The following is an 18,784-nucleotide window of genomic DNA, read 5'->3' as shown; positions in this document are numbered from 1 at the left end:
GTAAAATAGCATGCCCCCAAACTGAAGTTGGGAGATTTGTTCTCATAAGCAAGGGTCTAGCAATTAATTGGAGGCGTTTAATAAGTGATTCTGCTAACCCATTTTGTGTGTGAACATAAGCTACTGGATGTTCAACACTTATTCCATTAGCCATACAATAAGCATCAAAAGCTTGGGAAGTAAATTCACCAGTATTATCAAGACGAATTGCTTTGATTGGATTTTCTAGAAATTGTGCTTTTAATCGAATAATTTGAGCCAGTAATCTCGCAAACGCCAGGTTGCGAGAAGATAATAAGCACACATGTGACCATCTCGAAGATGCATCTATTAGGACCATAAAATATCTAAAAGATCCACATGGTGGATGAATAGGTCCACATATATCACCTTGAATCCTTTCTAGGAATTCAGAGGACTCAAATCCAATCTTTACTGGTGATGACTTTAAAATTAACTTTTCTTGAGAACATGCAGCACAACAAAATTCACTAGTTTTAAGAATCTTCTGGTTCTTTAGTGAATGTCCATGAGAGTTTTCAATAATTCTCCTCATCATGGTTGTTCCTGGATGACCCAATCGGTTGTGCCAAGTTATGAACTCATTTGGGCTAGTAAACTTCTGGTTTACAATGGCATGTGATTCAATTGTACTAATCTTTGTATAATACAACCCAGATAAAAGTGGGGGTAATTTTTCTAATATAACTTTCTTATTTGAATCATGAGTTGTGATACATAAATACTCATAATTTTTCTCATTCATCGTCTCAACATGATATCCATTTCGGCGAATATCTTTGAAATTTAACAAGTTCCTCAGAGACTTTGTAGATAATAGTGCATTATTTATTATAAATTTTGTTCCTCCAAGAAACAAAATTATAGCTCTTCCGGAGCCTTCTATCACATTGCCTGAGCTAATAATAGTATTAACATATTCCTCTTTTTGCACAAGATGGGTAAAATATATATCACTTTTGAGAATAGTGCGCGAACTTGCACTATCCGCAAGGCATACATCTTCATTACATATCCTTGCCATTCTCTTCAAAGACAAATAATAATAAAATGAGTAGTATGCACAGTTAAATTGAATACTTGATCAAAATTATTTTTCTAAGAAACACTGTACATAAAATAATGTCATATACTAAAATTTTATTTTAAAATTTGACACATTTAATAATTTCAAAATTCATAAACATTAATATTTCATTATTTATGTACATCACATTTGAAACTTAAATACATAGAAAATAAAACTTAACAATAAGTTCTTTACATTATTTATTTACATAGATACTTCACAATCCCACATATTAAACTATTTCATAATTGATCAAATGACCAATATTTCCTTCAGGATCCTCAAAGAAATCAGATACATCATAATGAGTGGTGGAGTTCTCAGCATCATTTGAAACAAAATTTGTTTCCTTTCCTTTGTCATCCTTTTTCAAAGATGCCTGGTAAAGATCAACTAGGTGCCTTGGGGTACGACAGGTATGAGACCAATGGCCCTTTCCACCACAACGGAAACACTTATCCTCTGTTGGTTTATTTTGCCCATAATTTCTTTCTTTATCCCACTTCTGGTGAGATCCTCTCTTTTGAACATAATTCTTTTTCCTTCCATAATTTTTCTTGTTATTAAAACCTTGCCATTTACCTCTTCTGGGGTAATTTGCCGCATTTACTTCAAGAAATGGAGCGGCGCCAGCTGGGCGCGCTTCATGATTTTTCAATAACAACTCATTGTTGCATTCAGCAACAAGAAGGCAAGAAATTAACTCAGAATATTTTTAAACCCTTTCTCTCGATACTGCTGCTGCAGGAGCACATTCGAGGCATGGAAGGTTGAGAAAGTTTTCTCCAACATATCATGATCAGTTATTTTTTCTCCACATAATTTCATTCGTGAGGTGATTCGAAACATTGCAGAATTATATTCTTTTATAGATTTAAAATCTTGTAAACGCAAGTGCGTCCATTCATATCGGGCTTGAGGAAGTATCACCGTTTTCTGATGATTATACCTTTCTTCAAGGTCTTTCCAAAGATCTGCAGGATATTTTAATGTGAGATATTCATTTTTCAAACTCTCGTCAAGATGACGATGAAGAAAAATCATGGCTTTGACTTGATCCTTCTGGGATGCATTATTTTCAGTCTTAATGGTATCTTCAAGATCCATTGAATCAAGATGGATTTCAGCATCTAATATCCATGATAAATAATTGTTTCCAGATATATCAAGAGCATTGAATTCAAGATGAGAGAGTTTCGACATAATGAAAAATTGTTACCTGAGTCTTCTTTTATTATTGCTGTGTGTCTAAAGAAGGGAGAATAGTATTTCTTGTTATGTCACATTAACGGAGGTTCACCTCCTATTTATAAGCTTATGGAAGGAATATTGTCAACCTTCATTTATTTCATTCTCTAACTTTATATAAGAAACGGGCATCCATGTCCCATTCCTATCAAAACAGGATTGTAGTTGTGGTGACTAAAATGAATATTTTTTTCATAAAATATTATGTTTAAGTGATTGAAATTAAGTTTAAACTTCTTGATTCTTATAGTTTTATGGAATTTTTAATTAAATTTTTATATTTTTTTAATGAAATTTTTATATTATATTAAATTTTATAATTAAGTTTTTACCATGACAAAAATGTAAGAATTCTATCATATTAATAGAATATTTTATTAAATAAAACGAATATATCTATCACTTGACTGAATATTCTATTTTGTTTAATATAATATTCTGTTAATTCTAATATTTTGTTATGATAAAGACTTAAGTGCAAAATCTAATATGATATAGGGATTCAATTAAAAAAAATATAAAAATCTAATTAAAAATTCAACAAAACTATAAAGACTAATAAAATAATAATCTTAAAATTATACAAGTACTATAATAATTAAAAATTGAATTATTGATAGTACGAATTTTGTTGAATGCGTCGTTCTTATTGGGAGTACTGCTTTTATTCTTTTACTTTGAGAAAAATAATGTTACTAATTAGCTGAAATATAATAAATAAAAATATATAATTAATAATACTTTTATTTATAAGAAAATCACACTCTTAACTTAATTGACACAATTACTACTTTTATAATTATTTTTTTATTTAATTATACTAAAGGTTAGTTTAAATTTAATATAAATCAAATTCCAAAAAACTCTCCTTTATTATTATATTCACAATTTTATAATTTTTTTAAATAAAAATTCTAAATCTTTATATCATTAATCTTAAAAAAAACATATCAACACATTTTATAAAAAATAAAACATTTTAAATTTGATCGGTTTCTATTTATTGAAAATTAAACATATAAAATTATTGGTTTGTGACCTATAAAATAAAATAATAAATAAATAATAATAAATCAATACCAATTCTGTTAGTATTGCAAGTGTGAGGAGTGTTGAAGTTAGTCCCACGTCTAAGAAAGTATGGAAGAGTGTGGAGTTTATAAGATGAGAGACCCATTAACTTGACACCTTAAGATTTTGAGTTGGATGTGGTGTCTTCTCATCTTATGTTCTCTTGCTTGATTCCTCCCCCGAAATCTCCTCAGTTGTCGAGAGCTCTCCACGTTCGGCCCAACAAAGTGGTATCAGAGCCGATGGTTAATCGGTCTGGTGGTTTTAAGGGGTATTCAAGGTGAAGCATCGAAAGTCTTCCCGGCAAAGGTGGTCCGGGCGGCGTATCCCGCGGTGTTTTGCGTCGGTGTGATGGACGAATACTCATGGTGGTGGAGGAGCTAGAGGGGAGTTGATGTTTGAACTTGACACCTTAAGGTTTTGAGTTGGATGTGGTGTCTTCTCATCTTATATTCTCTCGCTTGATTCCTCCCCCGAAATCTCCCCGGTTGTCGAGAGCTTTCCACGTTCGGCCCAACAAATTCATTGATTATGAATATTGTGTTTAAAATTATAGATGTTATATGTATAAAGAATTTTAATAACTTCTACTATACAACACATATTTTTATATATAGACTATTATAAAATATAAAATATAAACTAAATTAAAAAACAAATTTTTAAATAAAATATACAATAAAATATATAGATTGAAATTTAATAATATTAATTATAAAAATTTATAAATTATGAACATTAGATTTATGAAATTATGGCCGTTATGGATACGAAATTATAAATGTTATGTGTACTTAACTATCAATAGATTGTTATGTATATGAATTTATGGATGTTAATTATGAGTAAAATTGTAAATCGAATAAATTAATTTTAAGTATTTAATATGTTTTTTATGTGTATAAATTTATGGATGTTAATTTAAGTATTTGACATTTTTTTTAATAATTATGAATGTTATGTATAAAAATTTATGGATGTTATGAAATTATATGTATAAAATTATGGATATTATAAATATGAAATTATAGATGTTATAAATATAAAGTTATAGATATTATGTTAAAAATATTTTTTTAAAATTTTACTATAGAACTCATAATTTTTACATACTGATTGATAAAAATAAAAAATAAAAATAAAATATGAAAAAATATTAAATAAATTTTAAATAAAACTTTTAATTGATCATATTAGAATTAATTAAAATACATAAATATAAATATCAATTAAAAATATTAAAATAATTTAAAACCATATCTTTATTAACGCTTGTGAGAATTTTTATACTCTTTAAAATCAGATAATAAAAATCTTTTCATTATGAGTTCAAGAATTGTTAAAATCTTTCACTTTATAAAAAATTATCACTAACAAAATTCTCATTTGACACTTATATAATTGAAGAGGTGAATGAGTACGTTTTTTAATTTTGGTGTTGTATTTTTAGTCATATTTTTTAACAATGTTAAAATTTGATATATTTTTTTATGTGAAAATAAAAAATCTAAGAGTCAGATATATAGTTTTTAATTTTTTAAACATACAAATTTGAGAGTTAAGTTTATTTTTTATTTTAAATTTTTTAAACATATAAATCTGATCTTTAGATTTATATTTCAGTATTAAAATCTTTTTGAATGTGTAAATTGAACTGTCCAATTTACTTTATGATAGAAAAAGCTTATTTCAACATAAATCGGCCTCTTCGATTTGTGCACTATGAAATCTAATTCTCATATTTCTCTACAAATTTTAGGATAAAACACTAAATTGGTCCGTTATGTTTGGATCTAATCTTATTTTGGTCCTTAAAAATTAAAATGTCCTATTTGAATCCAAAAAAAATTTATTTAGTTTCAATATAGTCCTATCATAAAGTCAAAGTTAAATAATTAACGAAACTCAATTTTCAAATTTAGAAAACTCATAAACAGCCTCTTTGGTTGCCGAGGGATGTTCCCGCAATGGAGGTGACAATGCCTTTGTTCTCGTTACCGCCAACAAACTTTTTTGCGAAAAGCGAGTTCTCGACAATGTTTTCCATGTGCTTGAACCAAGGCTAGCGGCTCGCGGAGATGCATCCGCTATTAATTTTGAACCTCTCAAGCTTATATATCCTCTTCAAATTATCGACCTTCTTCTTACACTACTGTCACGTAATATTTCATTAATTATTTAATCTTGAACTCACGGTAGGACTATATTAAAGTTAAATGAAAGGTTTTTAGATTTAAATAGGATACTTTAAAGTGTGCATGGGTCGGGTGAAACCGGGTTTGATGTGACCCAGACTTGGCCCGAAATATACACCGAACTTATTTATTAGACCCGAACCCGACCCTAGACCCGATGAAATCTATATTCGGGCCACGATTATATCGGGTAAAAACCGGGTGAAAACCGGGCCATTAACATTACATTACGTTGATACCTTCTTATAAACTAGCATGTGAAAATATCCAAAATTTCAAAACTCCAACCATTATTTGACATGGTAAAATTCACTTAGAAAAATATAACAAGAACCAACTCTTCTCTAAAATTAAAGCATAACCATAATCAATACTAATATTGTCTAACAACACCAAATATTTAAATCAATAAAAATAACACAATATTATGCCTTAATTAGTCTAAAATCTTATGTATTTTAAACATAAAACATTAATTTATAGTCTTATAATAACTAATAACACAAAATATTAAGGTTTACAATACTTAAATTTCACATAAGAATAGCCATCATCCATCACTAATAACACAAAATATTAATTGTGTATAATGACCGGCCACCGGGTCGATTTCGGGTGACCTGAGCCATGGTCCGAATCCGACCCGAAATAATAAACGGGTCTATTTTTAAGATCCTTACCCGACTCTAGACCCGGTGAAATCACACCAAATTAATCCCAAAAGTGTTCGGGGCCGGGCTGGGCCGAGTCATGCACACTCCTGCTTTAAACTTTAAAAACTAAAACAGAATTAGATCAAAACGTAGAAAACCAATTTAGTACTTTACCTAAATTTTATTATTCTACAAATTTAAAGATCTGATTTATTATTTAAAATTTAAAAATATTAAAATCTATATAAAAAAATACACCAATTAATTATTATAATAAATTACATACCATCTTTTTTATGTCTAAAAAAATTAGCCAAATGAGTAATTCTCTCCATCAAAAAAGTCATATGAAAAGATGCCATTAGATTCATTTTTTAATAGAACACTCAATGTATATAGATTATTATTATTATTATTATTTAAATCTCTCGTTAAAACAACCAAATTATTTTCTAAAAATAATATTTAATATATAACTGATATTATTATTAATGTGTGATTAAAAAATCAGAATAATATTCTTTTAATATGGACACATAAATGAAATTTTAAAGCTATACAGTGATTTATATCACTGATGACTTAAAAAAAATTAATATTAATACTAATTAAAGATATTATTTTATTAGTCTTTATTACAATGACCGTATAAAAAAATTATTCAATTAGTAACAATTCAAATTGTGATTAGTGCGTGAGGTATAAGAAATATAGTATATGAAAGTGATATAAATCAAATTAAAATATTTTTGTTTTCAAACATTTTCCCTCAGAAAATATCTTAGGATTAATGTCTAGTAAAATACTATATTTTCAAGTTGTTCTCTGTACATACAAAATGAGAGTGGGTTGAAATTAGAGTTACTCCACTTTGGACTATAGTGGTGAAATATGATATACATTATGCTGTCTTCAATTGAGTTGAGGCAAATAAATGTAGCATCGGAAAGATGTCGTTCTCGAACTCAAAAGCCGAAGCGAACTTTCCGTCCAAAGGAAGATAAGAACCAGGTGGAGGCCACGTATAAATTAACCAACCTGTATTTAATTCTTAAACCAAACATAACCATAAATAATCCTATTATTATTTTTATTTTGTTCTACTCATGTTTATGGACGGAGTTGGGATACCACCATACCACGTGAGTTGTTAAGACACAGGTTATGGTGTATAGAATACAGAAAGTAGTTAAACTTTCTCCGTTAGTTTGAAATTTTGGGGCTAATTTTTTTTATATGGGAGGAATGTGTGAATTGTATTTGGTTATGGTGTATATAGAAGTTAGATATAGGTGTGGGATAGAAAAAATTAGAACATTGGAGTTCTTTGTTAAAAAATTTGTTAATCACAAATCAGACCGTTCAATTATTTTTTTTTTTATTTAAAATCAAATCAGACCCTCCGTTTACACTTTTTGTTTTTTTTTTTAAATTGAAAACGGACCCTCGGTTTACAATTTTTGTTTTTTTAATTTTTCCTTTGAATGAAAACGGACCCTCCGTTTTTATATATATATTTTTTTAAATCAAAACGGACCCTCTGAGTTTTATTAAAAAAAATATATATTTTTTTGTAAATTCCCTCTAATCGAACCGTCCGAGTTCCTTACTCTAAATCCCTCGTTCCGATTTTAGCCCCTGACACCACATACAGAGAAAGCACCCCTATTCTCCATAAAGTTGTATCACTCCACACCTTCCTCCATATTAAAAATAAAAAGCGAAATCTAAGGTTTAAACTTTGCAGCCAGCACTCAAGATCAGGCCGGTTAGTTGAACAATAAAATTCTGTTTGTTTGTTTAGACTTTAGACACATATGCTAATACATAAATATGTTGGTATATATTTATTATTTATTTATTGAAACACAAATTTATACTGAATACAGTAGTATATAGATATTCACAAAATATATTTTTAGTGTGTTTTTTTTTTTTAAATTGAGACACGAAACGTAATTTATGAGACAATTTTTTTTATTTCTAGTTAATTTCAAAAGTTTTAATGTTATTTCTATTTTAATCTATCTCACTCAACCCTTTTTACTTCTCATTTTTAATGATTCTCTATTCTTTTTTCTCTTCCTAAACTTTCTCTATTCGCTATTGATATCGCCATTGTCATGCTCCCCTCCTATGAAGATCTTTTCTCTCTTTCTCTCTGCACTCTTCTTCCCTTGTGTTTCTCATATCTGCGTCGCCTCCACATTGTTGTCGTCACTCTTCCGAATCTTCCGCTCTCACCATCCAACCTTGCGACATAGCAAGTTGCAGTGTCGTCCAACCTTTTCGACACAGCAAGTCCTAGTGCCGTTGCCGTCTATCGTTCTTGACCCAACAAATCGTAGCACCTTCCTCCGCTACTCTGTCATCATCTTCGTTGTCTCTATCATTTTTTTATAATTTTTTTAATTTTGGTTATGGTTACTGTGATTATTGTTTCTGCCTTTCCAGTCATATTTTTAGATAAATAATGATTGTTAAAAAAATTTACTAACAGTGAATTTTTTTGGTAATTATAGATGATAATGATGGTAATAGATGGTGGCAGTGATTGTGGATGATGGTGGCGGTGGATATAGTAGTATTATTAGTGAGGATAAATTTATTATTTTGAGATAAATGTGAATTCCGTGTACTGTAGTGTATGGTATTGTCAAACAAAATAAAAATTTTATATATGTTCATGCTTTTGTATTGTTCTGTCTTTGTGTTTCTTTGTCTATTGGTGGTTAAGACTGCAAACAAACGGAGCCTAGGTGAATAATTTTGTACTACTCCAGTTATGGAGTGTACATTTTTCGACTTGATCCGAAGATTCGACTTGGACTCAAATATTTTGAGAGCTATTTTGGTGTGATTTCACTAGATTTAGAGTCGGGTAATGGTCTAAAAAATAAATTCAGTCATTATTTAGGACTAGGGTCAAGGAGAACTCGGCTTTACCACGACCCCATGTGTACTCTAAAGGACTAAAAAATGTATATATGTTTTAAATAATTAATTTTAATATTATGTTATATTAATTATAAGTTTATTGTTTTGCTTTTAATCACAATTGTTGAATTAGAAAATAAATAAAAAAGCATGGAATTAGAATTTATGAATAAATTCAAATTCAAATTCAAATTCAAATATGGATATCAACTTCTCGATAACAAGTATGATTTTTTTATATAAATAAATGTATCATAATTTTTTGACATAAAATTTATCAAAACCCGAACTTCTCCGATCTAAATCCAATTTTAGTGTGACCTGAAAGTAGTGTGATTTCACTAAGTCTAAGGTCGGATCTCAAAAATAGATCTAGTCATTATTTAGGGTAAGATCTAAGTCAAGACAACCCTTACTTTACCTGACTTCATGTACACCTCTAACTTCAATATTACTTATTGGTTCCAGAAACAAAGGAAGATGGAACAAAAAAAAAACAATTTATCCGTCAAAATAGAAAATGTTGCTGTTTTTTCACAAAAAATTCCTTTTAAAATTGTTTTCCTAGGTCTTAAAAAAAAAGTAAAGTGACGATTAAGTTCTACAGAATTTTAATCTTGAACTAATTAGTCTTCAAAAAAAAAGTATAAATTAGATCCACTATAATGACAAATAGTAGACACGTTACGTTCTTTTTATCAATTAATAGTGTATAACAACACAAAATTATCTGTATTTTGTTATCTATATATAGTAACATATTCTATTGCTGTTACATAAACATGGGAATGATGTTGTTTAGGAGAATAAAACATTGTTATCTTTTGAATTTTCATATAACAATTATTAATTATTCTCTATTTACAACGAACTTTAATAAAATAGGTAAAATTTCGCTCCAAAATTGTTATCTCTAAAACTATCTTCTATAAATAAACATGTCATTGTAATTAACATATAGACATCTCATTAAGTTTTACATAATAAATTTACAAAAAAATATAATATATCCACACTTTACTATTTTAAAAGACTTCATTTCTATTTTTTTAAAATTAATTAGTCTAAAATTAAAATTTTTAAAAATTTAATTATCAGTTTTTCTTAAAAAATTAACATAGACAAATATAAAATAAAAGCAAGTTATCCTGGTATTGGTTTTGTTTGTATTAGCAGAGATTGGAATGAAATTTTGCAACGAGGCTATTTGAGAGCGATTGTGAGTCGTAATATTCTGTAAAAAAAATTGTTTATTATTCGGAGAGGATATCTTTTAGTTTAAAATTTGAGACAAAAAAATATTACTTATAAAATAAATTGTGTTGATGTCTTTACTCTTGTCAATAATGTTTAGGATGATTCTGATTTTATTAATCTTTTGAAGTTAAAAATCTGAGACATTATGTTTTAGAAATAATGTGTTAACTTTCAGTTAATCTTGAGATACAAATAAAGTAGCAAATATTATGACAAAAACGACGATAAAAACTCATATTCACAAAGTAGATCTTTTGTTGTCTTGAAAAAAATTTAAAAATAGTATTTAATGACACTGCTTACTTCTTAAACAGTTTTTTATTTTTGTTTTTTTTTATTCTATTGTTATGTTTTAATAAAAAAAATAAAATAAAAACAAATAGTGCCCTATTATGGAAAAATTCACCAAAAGTTAGTCATTTAGTCGATCGTAAAACAGAATATTGACATATTGCACCGAAAGTTTTGACACTCTTTTTAGAGTACTAAATTAGCAAATTTGTAATCATTATCATATGAATTTCTTTATCATTTTTCCTTAAAACAAGACTAGACAGCAATCTTATACAGTATAAGACAAAGCCATACACTAACCAGGGAAAAAATTGGAAAAAAAAAAAAGAATGGAGAGAGAAAAAAAAATCACCCGAATAAAGAGCATTTAAAAGGCTGATTTTTTTTAATATAAAAATTTTTTTGGTAAAATACTTTAAAATAGATTTTCACATAGTAATTATATTGATACAGTATTAGAACAAAATATAGATTAAATTCTAGGCTTTTTTATTAAAATAAATAAAAAAAACATTAATTTCTTAAATACGCATCCATGAAACTAATTCTCACAATACCAGGGGCGAAGCTACATACTGGGAAAGGGGGGCAACGGCCCCCCTAATTTTAATTTTTTACATGTAAATTATATGTAAATTTCAGTTTAGCCCCCCCTAAAAATTTTATTTTAATATTATTTTATTGTGTAAATAATTTTAGCCCCCCTCTAATATTTTTTCTAGCTCCGCCCCTGCACAATACACAGTTTCATCTTAAGGGAATCACCCACACGAAATAGATTTGGCTATCAATTTATAGGAGCCGTCCACGAAATGGACCAGGATCCACCTCAAGGACTGCAACCATGAAATGGACAAATCAGGTCCAACGTCCGCGAATTGAATCAACACCATGCGGTACACGTGAATTGGAAGTAGCGGGCCAGACGCAAAAAGGTTGCTATAACAGAGGAATTTTTCATTGAGACTGTTCCCGGCAAGCACAATGATAATATTGCCTTGGCTCTCTTTTCTGGTGATCTTGAACGAGGCTTAAAGTTTGTAGATGACAAGGAAGACATTTTTCGAAAATATATACTCTGCTAATCTAATTTTCCTTCTCATTGTTGTTTGTTTTAAAATTCATAGTATAATTCACTTGATGGACTGTACAGTACAGATTGGCAAAAGAGCAAGTAAAGCCATTGAATGGCCTTAATAAAGTGAGGGAATGGATTGAAAGTCGTGGGCTGAAGCGAGCGGCAGTGACCAATGTTCCAAGACCTAATGCAAAACTCATGATCTCATTGCTTGGTCTCTCAGATTTTTTTCATGCTGTCATTATTGGTGGAGAATGTGAACATGCCAAGCCAATGCATGCATGTACGGGACCGACGCACTAGAAACTTGCAGCCTTTATCAAAAACCCAAACCATTTCGTTGTTGCCGCCATTGTTGTGCACATTTCGTGGACGTCGCAATGGAAATGCACCATTTCGCGTGGGCCAGCCACGCCTTGGCCCAATTCGTGGGTGCCTCTCCTGATATGCTTGACTTGGAGTTTCACGCAGATTTTGTCAGACAATTTTTCCATTTCGTTGGTGCCTTCCTGGAGTTGGTAGCGAAACCTAATTCGTGGGTGACTCCCTTGAAATGGAGCTGCGTATTGTGGGAATTAATTTCATGTATGCATATTTAAAGAATTAATATTTTTTTCTTTATTTATTTTAATAAAAAAACCTAAATTCTGTGTATAATATCATTCGTTAATTTTTGTTACCTACATGACACAGGTTATGATTTACTTTTTATAATATATATTTTTTATTTTTCTTGCATGCAAAACACAGGCTATGATTTACAAAATTTTTATAATATTTATACACTTGCAAAATACAAGTTATATTTTTAAAGATTTAAATTATATTTTGATTAATTTAAATATTTTGATCCAAAAATTTTGGTAATAAATATGGTTGCCTAACAAAAACTATTCATACGATATGCATAAACTAAGTACTTGTTTTTCTTTGTTTTTTTTTCCCTCATATTTTTTTCTCTTGTATTTTTTTATTGTTATTATTGTTGTTATATTTTTTATTTTTTTCTTTCTTTTCGTGTTATATATTATATAATATTTTATTTTTTATTTAATTTTTTCTCTTATTCTCTTTTTATTTTTTTAAGAATATAAAAATAGAAAAAATTATAAGAAAGTGAAATAAAAAAAAATAAAAAGATGATGACAATAAAAAAGAGAAAATAGAGAGTTTTAAATTGTGTAGAATGCATCAAAAAAATAGTATCAAAATTTTTTAAGCATAACACAAAAAATTTCTAAATTTTAACATCGAAATTTCTTAATGGTAATACAAAAGAATTTTTAACTAATTAAAAGTTATCAGAAACAAAAATAGCACCAAAATTTTTCATCCGTAATACCGAAAAATTTTCTACTATATTTTTTTCTTCTATTTTTTTTCATATTTTTTCTCCAAAATATTCTTATTCTTTTTTTTCATGTTTTATTATTGATTTATTTTTAAAAATACACAAATAAATAAATAAATAAATAAATAAGAATAAAAAATGTATAAAAAGAAAACAAAAATGACACCGAGGAAGAAAAAAAGAAAGAAAGACAAAAAATCAAATGAAGAAAAAAGAATGAAAATAAGGAGAAAAAAAATAACAAAAACGAAAAAATATGTATGTGTCATAACTGGCTCAATTTTATGGAAATGGAGGCCATGTGTGTGCTATGCGTCGATATGGATTTGTGGGGAATTAGACAAATATGTGAGACAGTTTTGTTGTCAGTGTGATGTAGAGGAACTCGGACCGTGCGTGTTCTTTGGATTTAATTTTTGATTAACAAATCGCACGGTCCGATTTGTGTTGGAAGGGAAAAATTTTTGCATGGTTCAAATTGGACCCTACGATTTCGCTAGTAGGTAATTTCATTGCATATCGCATGGTCCGAGTTCAAATTTGAGGAGTTGAACTGAGGCACAATGTACTCGGACCCTCCGTTTTCTGGAAGGGGTATATAGTACTCGGATGGTCCGAGTTCGTTTCCTTTTTTTTTTAATTTCGTTCAGTTTAACCTAGTCGGACGGTGCGAGTTTGTTAAGGGTGCTGATATAAAAGAGTGAAAGTGAACTGGTGGGAGCTTAGTTCCGTCTTCCTCCTTCTTGAACGGCTGCTTCTTCTCTTCTTCTATCTGGGTTTTTCACTTTTACTTTTAAAAATCAAGTTGCTAAGGAGGCTAAGCTTATGCTTATTTTTTGTTGAGTGAAAAAAATGAGTGACAGAGTATTACTAAAAATACATTATTTTGGTCAGATTTTATTACAAACGAGTGAAGGAGTAAAATTTATTTGTGAAAATCCACTAGATGTTGTTATTCCTTTTATTATCTCATTTGAAGAACTCAAAGGTGTAATATGTGAAAAGATTAATTCTGAGAGGGGAAGAAAGATATCCTGTATTCTATACAGATATCACGTACCGCTGTTTGGTGGATTCATCTAGTATCAAACCAAATATGTGACGGACGAAGCGAGCATGCAGGATATGTTTTCAATGTATATTGAGAACCGGTCTCAGATCTCGTTCATCGAGTTGTATGTTGAGTTTGAACAATCTGAGGCTGACCGGAATATTCTACGGGAAGAGTATAATAGTGACAGTGAAGAAGAGTTTGAAAGCAACTACGAATTTGTTGGTCCAGATGGAGATGAAGATCAAGGCGACGAAACCATGGCCCCAAATGTGACAGAAGTGGCAAATGTACTCGCAAACGAAGTGCCGTTTGAGGAGCCATCATTCATGCGAGCGTTGGACTTGGAAGCCATGCATGTTCCGGAATTTCTGGAATATATGACTGCAGGTTACGTAATAATGGTATTAGTGTTTTTTTATTTAGTCATGGATTGAGTTATGAATAATTTACTTTTTATGTACCATTAATTATTCATGCGTTGATTAAGTTATGAATAATTTAAATAATAATTAAATTCTCTATAATATGGTTATTACAAAATGCGTGAGTTTGTGGACATTATTATGTGAACAGGTTAGAAACGATCTACGGTTCAAAGTCTGTGAACTAGACCAGACCGATCTGGTTTGTTTGGTTTACCGGTTGAACCGGGCAGTCCAGTCTAGTTTTTACATTTACTTCCGATGTTCTTATTTTGTTTAGAGTGACATAATAACATGTTGCAAAATCTAGAGTTATAGCATACTGATTGCAATGAAATTTGATTTACTATTAGAATTGGTTTTTAAATACCTGTGTATTAATGAAATTTTTTACAATGGTGGTTGTCGCAGCAGAAGTTCCTATTGTCGCAGATGGTGAATTTGCCATTGGTATGGAGTTCAGTTCCAAAGAAGCTGTTATTAAGGCAGTAAAAGAGTATACGATACGACGAAGCGTAGACTACCGGGTGTATGAGTCTGAGCCGATGACATTTTATGCCAAGTGTACACAGTATGGGTCAGGGTGTGATTGGGTTATCAGGGTTAGCTTGATCAACAGGAAGTACTGTTGGGTTATAAGGAGGTATAATGGTAGCCACACCTGTACCAGAGCCACCATTTCACAGGACCATTCGAAGCTGGATTCTATCACAATTGCAAAAGCAATAAAGTCACTGGTTGAGGCTGACCCCTCCATAAAGGTAAAATCGGTTATAGCAGAAGTGCAATCGAAGTTCAACTACACCGTGAGTTACCGGAAAGCATGGTTGGCTAAGTAAATGGTAGTAGAGAAAATATTTGGAGGTTGGGAAGCCTCTTATGAAGCGTTGCCTATATGGATGGAGGCCATGTGTCACAAGGAGCCATCTGCTGTCGTCCATTTTGAGACTATGCCTTCATATCAAGGCGATGACTTGGTGGGTGATATTCGGGTACTGCATCGTGTATTTTGGAGTTATTACCCTTGTATTAGGGCATTCAGACATTGTAAGCCGATTGTCCAGGTGGATGGGACTCACTTGTACGGAAAGTATAAGGGTTGTTTGCTTGTGGCAGTTTCACAGGATGGCAACAACAATATCGTCCCGATTGTGTTTGCTATTGTGGAGGGAGAGACTTCTGATGCTTGGCATTTTTTCCTTAGTAACCTGCGTCAACATGTTGTAACTCGGGATGGTGTCGGTCTAATATCGGACAGGCACGAGTCCATCAATGCAACTCTGGAACGCAGTAACGGAGCTTGGTCACCTCCTAGAGCTTTTCATATGTTTTGCATTAGGCATATAGAGTCGAATTTTCTGAGAAAGTTTAAGGCCCCGTACCTCCAAAAATTGGTCGTCAACATCGGTAACCATTTAGTAAATTTAAGCAAATAATTAATAGATTCTTCCTTAAATAATTCTATTGACATCCATTACTTTTTTTCTATATGTTGTGATCTACCAGGATATTCAAGGACGGTGCAGGAGTACGAAGTGCGTTACCAGCGGTTACGGGAACATGGCGAAGCGTACACAAACTGGTTAAACCGAATTTCTCACGAACAGTACGCATTGGCCTTCGATGGTGGGTACCGATGGGGTCACATGACGACGAATCTAGTGGAGTGCATCAATTCAGTTTTGAAGGGTGCACGCAATCTCCCGATTACTGCTCTTGTGAAGGCAACATTCTACAGAGTAAACGAGTTGTTCACCCGGAAAAGAGCAGAGGCGGAAGCCCGGATCAATGCTGGCCATATGTTTTCTGATATCGTGACCTCGAAGTTGCATGCAAACCAACTTGCATCAGGAAACATCCAGGTTAGTTGCTTTGACCGCCAAAATGAGGTGTTTGAGGTTCGTGAGATGCCGAGCGGGCTGGAGTTTGTAGTTGATCTACGTGGCCTTCGATGTGACTGTGGTGAGTTCCAGGTGGACCGGATCCCCTGCAGACATGTGTTCGCATGTTGTGCCAACCAGCGATTGGATTGGCAACTCTATGTGCATGATGTGTATAAGATGGACCAAGTGCGGCGAGTGTACCGAGCAAGGTTTCGGCCACTAGGTAATCCTACGACATGGCCAGCTTATAATGGACCTCGGTTCATACCAAATCTGTACTTGAGACGGGTCACGAAAGGTCAGCCCAGGATGACGCGCTTTTTGAATGAGATGGACACGCGTATGTTACGTTGTCCCAGGCGATGTACGCTATGTGGGGCTGAGGGACATAGCCGTAGCAGATGCCGTCAGGCAGCTGGTTCAAATACCAACAGAGATGCCCCCTAGGTTCATAGGTTTAAGATGATCTTGTATAATATAACCTGAATGAGCAATCTGAGATAACATGACCTGCTATATGTAACCTTATAAATTATGACAATCTAGTATTATCACATATCTATAGCATTATATAATATGATGGTTGATACATTGATATATCAATATCTGTCTGAACATGTTAAGATTTTATGAAACATTATTACATACTCCAGATGGTTAATACATCAAGAAGTTCCTTACAACATGATGATAAGAAACATACAATATAAACTTACCATAGTCCAACTAATTAGTACATAATGTCCAACACATACAAATTACTCAATACAGAATCCAACATATACAAATTACTTAATACAAAGTCCAACACATACAAATTACTCTAAACATAACTCGACAACTACTTTCTCATCACCCACTTTACATCCTTCACCAAGTTCTTGCATTTCTTGGCTGCTTTTTTGAAGACAGAAGGAGTGAAGCGATTGGCACTCCGACGTGGCGGATCAATCTTCAGATTGTAACCTTTGACGTCCTCCGGAGTGTCTGCCTAACCTGTATACAATTTTGAGTAAACAAGTATATGCAAGACATTACATATTCATTACCAATATAGATACCACAAGTCAAGAAGGATAACCCAGTCAAAGATGCCATGTATGAAAAAAAAAAGAACTTGTCGAACATGTAAAGCAAAATAGTTGACATAATACCATCGTTACGAGATTCTTCATCCTCATCGAACTCTTCAATTTCATCATCCGGTTCATCTTCTAGATAAGCATCGGTTTCTTGTTCGAGTGTGTTAGTGTCTTCCTCAATGAGTCCCATGTTAAGACGGTTAGGATTCTGACTATTGAGAACACCGCGTCCACCCTCACTCCTACTAGAGTCATCAATAGATACGAACCCCCCGCAAGCAACGGATGAGGTATGGCCTGGATACCTCGCATCCAACGAATACCTGCCTGGCATGAACTCAGGCTGATGGCCATATTGTGATTGTACGGCATCTGCAGCCATGAACCCAAGCAACTGGCTAAAAGAACCTCCTTCGCCTGTTTCAAACTGTGACATACCCCAATATTGTTGCTGCATTGGAAATGATGAGGTGAACTGTGTCTGAGGTACAAACGGATTTGAGGACTGAGGTTGTTCTTGTGGAAGCAGATTTGGAGGTAAAATATGTGGCTCCTGTTCTTCATTGTCCTCATCCATATCCTGACTACCTTCATCGGTATCCTGATTACCCTCATCCATATCATCATTACCCGCACCCATATCCTCATTACCTGCATCATCTTCACCCGCAAGATTCGACAAGGCTAAGCGGTCCCCAAATTTTGATCGGTACCATTTCATGTAACAGTCCAATGGATGCTGTGAAGGGATGGGAAGCTCAGAAAGAACGTAGTGATACCTGTTTGTCCAATGCATCATCCAAATTGAATGACTCGGTGCCGTGGCCTAGTTAAGATTCTTCGGACCAGTCAGAACCTCCCCATGCGCCTTATCCAGATTCTGCTCCTGAGTAGGTTCTCCCTGAACGAAACTAAACTGGCGCCTGACCCTATCGGTGGCATGCCACTCGATACATTCAAAGGACACCAACGGAACTGTAGCGCTCTATACAACTGATTGCATGTAGATTTCAGGAGAAATTATGTTCGGATCTACACGATCCACAGCATAAGCAACCCAGACAAACTGAAAAAATACAGGAAACTCATGATTAGAACCCACAATTCAAATAACAATAACAATGCATCATAGTTTTGTCGAAGACCCTAAACCCGAAACTAAAACTTCT

General features: G+C 32.2%; 1 protein-coding gene across 1 annotated transcript; it reads left to right on the top strand.

Annotated features, from left to right (window-relative positions):
• Positions 1-15,489: 15,489 nt before the first annotated feature.
• LOC110274805 (uncharacterized) lies at positions 15,490-17,194 on the top strand. Its single transcript, XM_021130100.2, has 3 exons — positions 15,490-16,057; positions 16,157-16,756; positions 17,187-17,194. Exons 1-3 carry the CDS (start codon positions 15,490-15,492, stop codon positions 17,192-17,194), a joined length of 1,176 nt encoding a protein of 391 aa, XP_020985759.2.
• Positions 17,195-18,784: the final 1,590 nt, after the last annotated feature.

This window comes from Arachis duranensis, chromosome 8, assembly GCF_000817695.3.
Source record: "Arachis duranensis cultivar V14167 chromosome 8, aradu.V14167.gnm2.J7QH, whole genome shotgun sequence".
Classification (NCBI taxonomy): domain Eukaryota; kingdom Viridiplantae; phylum Streptophyta; class Magnoliopsida; order Fabales; family Fabaceae; genus Arachis; species Arachis duranensis.
This window is presented reverse-complemented; position numbering and strand designations above follow the sequence as displayed.

Bases quoted from the DNA above. Each gene is read 5' to 3' on its own strand.
- LOC110274805 (XM_021130100.2), top strand. From the start codon at position 15,490: ATGGTAGTAGAGAAAATATTTGGAGGTTGGGAAGCCTCTTATGAAGCG. The intron at 16,058-16,156 runs GTAACCATTTAG...GTGATCTACCAG, and splicing joins AAAATTGGTCGTCAACATCG to GATATTCAAGGACGGTGCAG.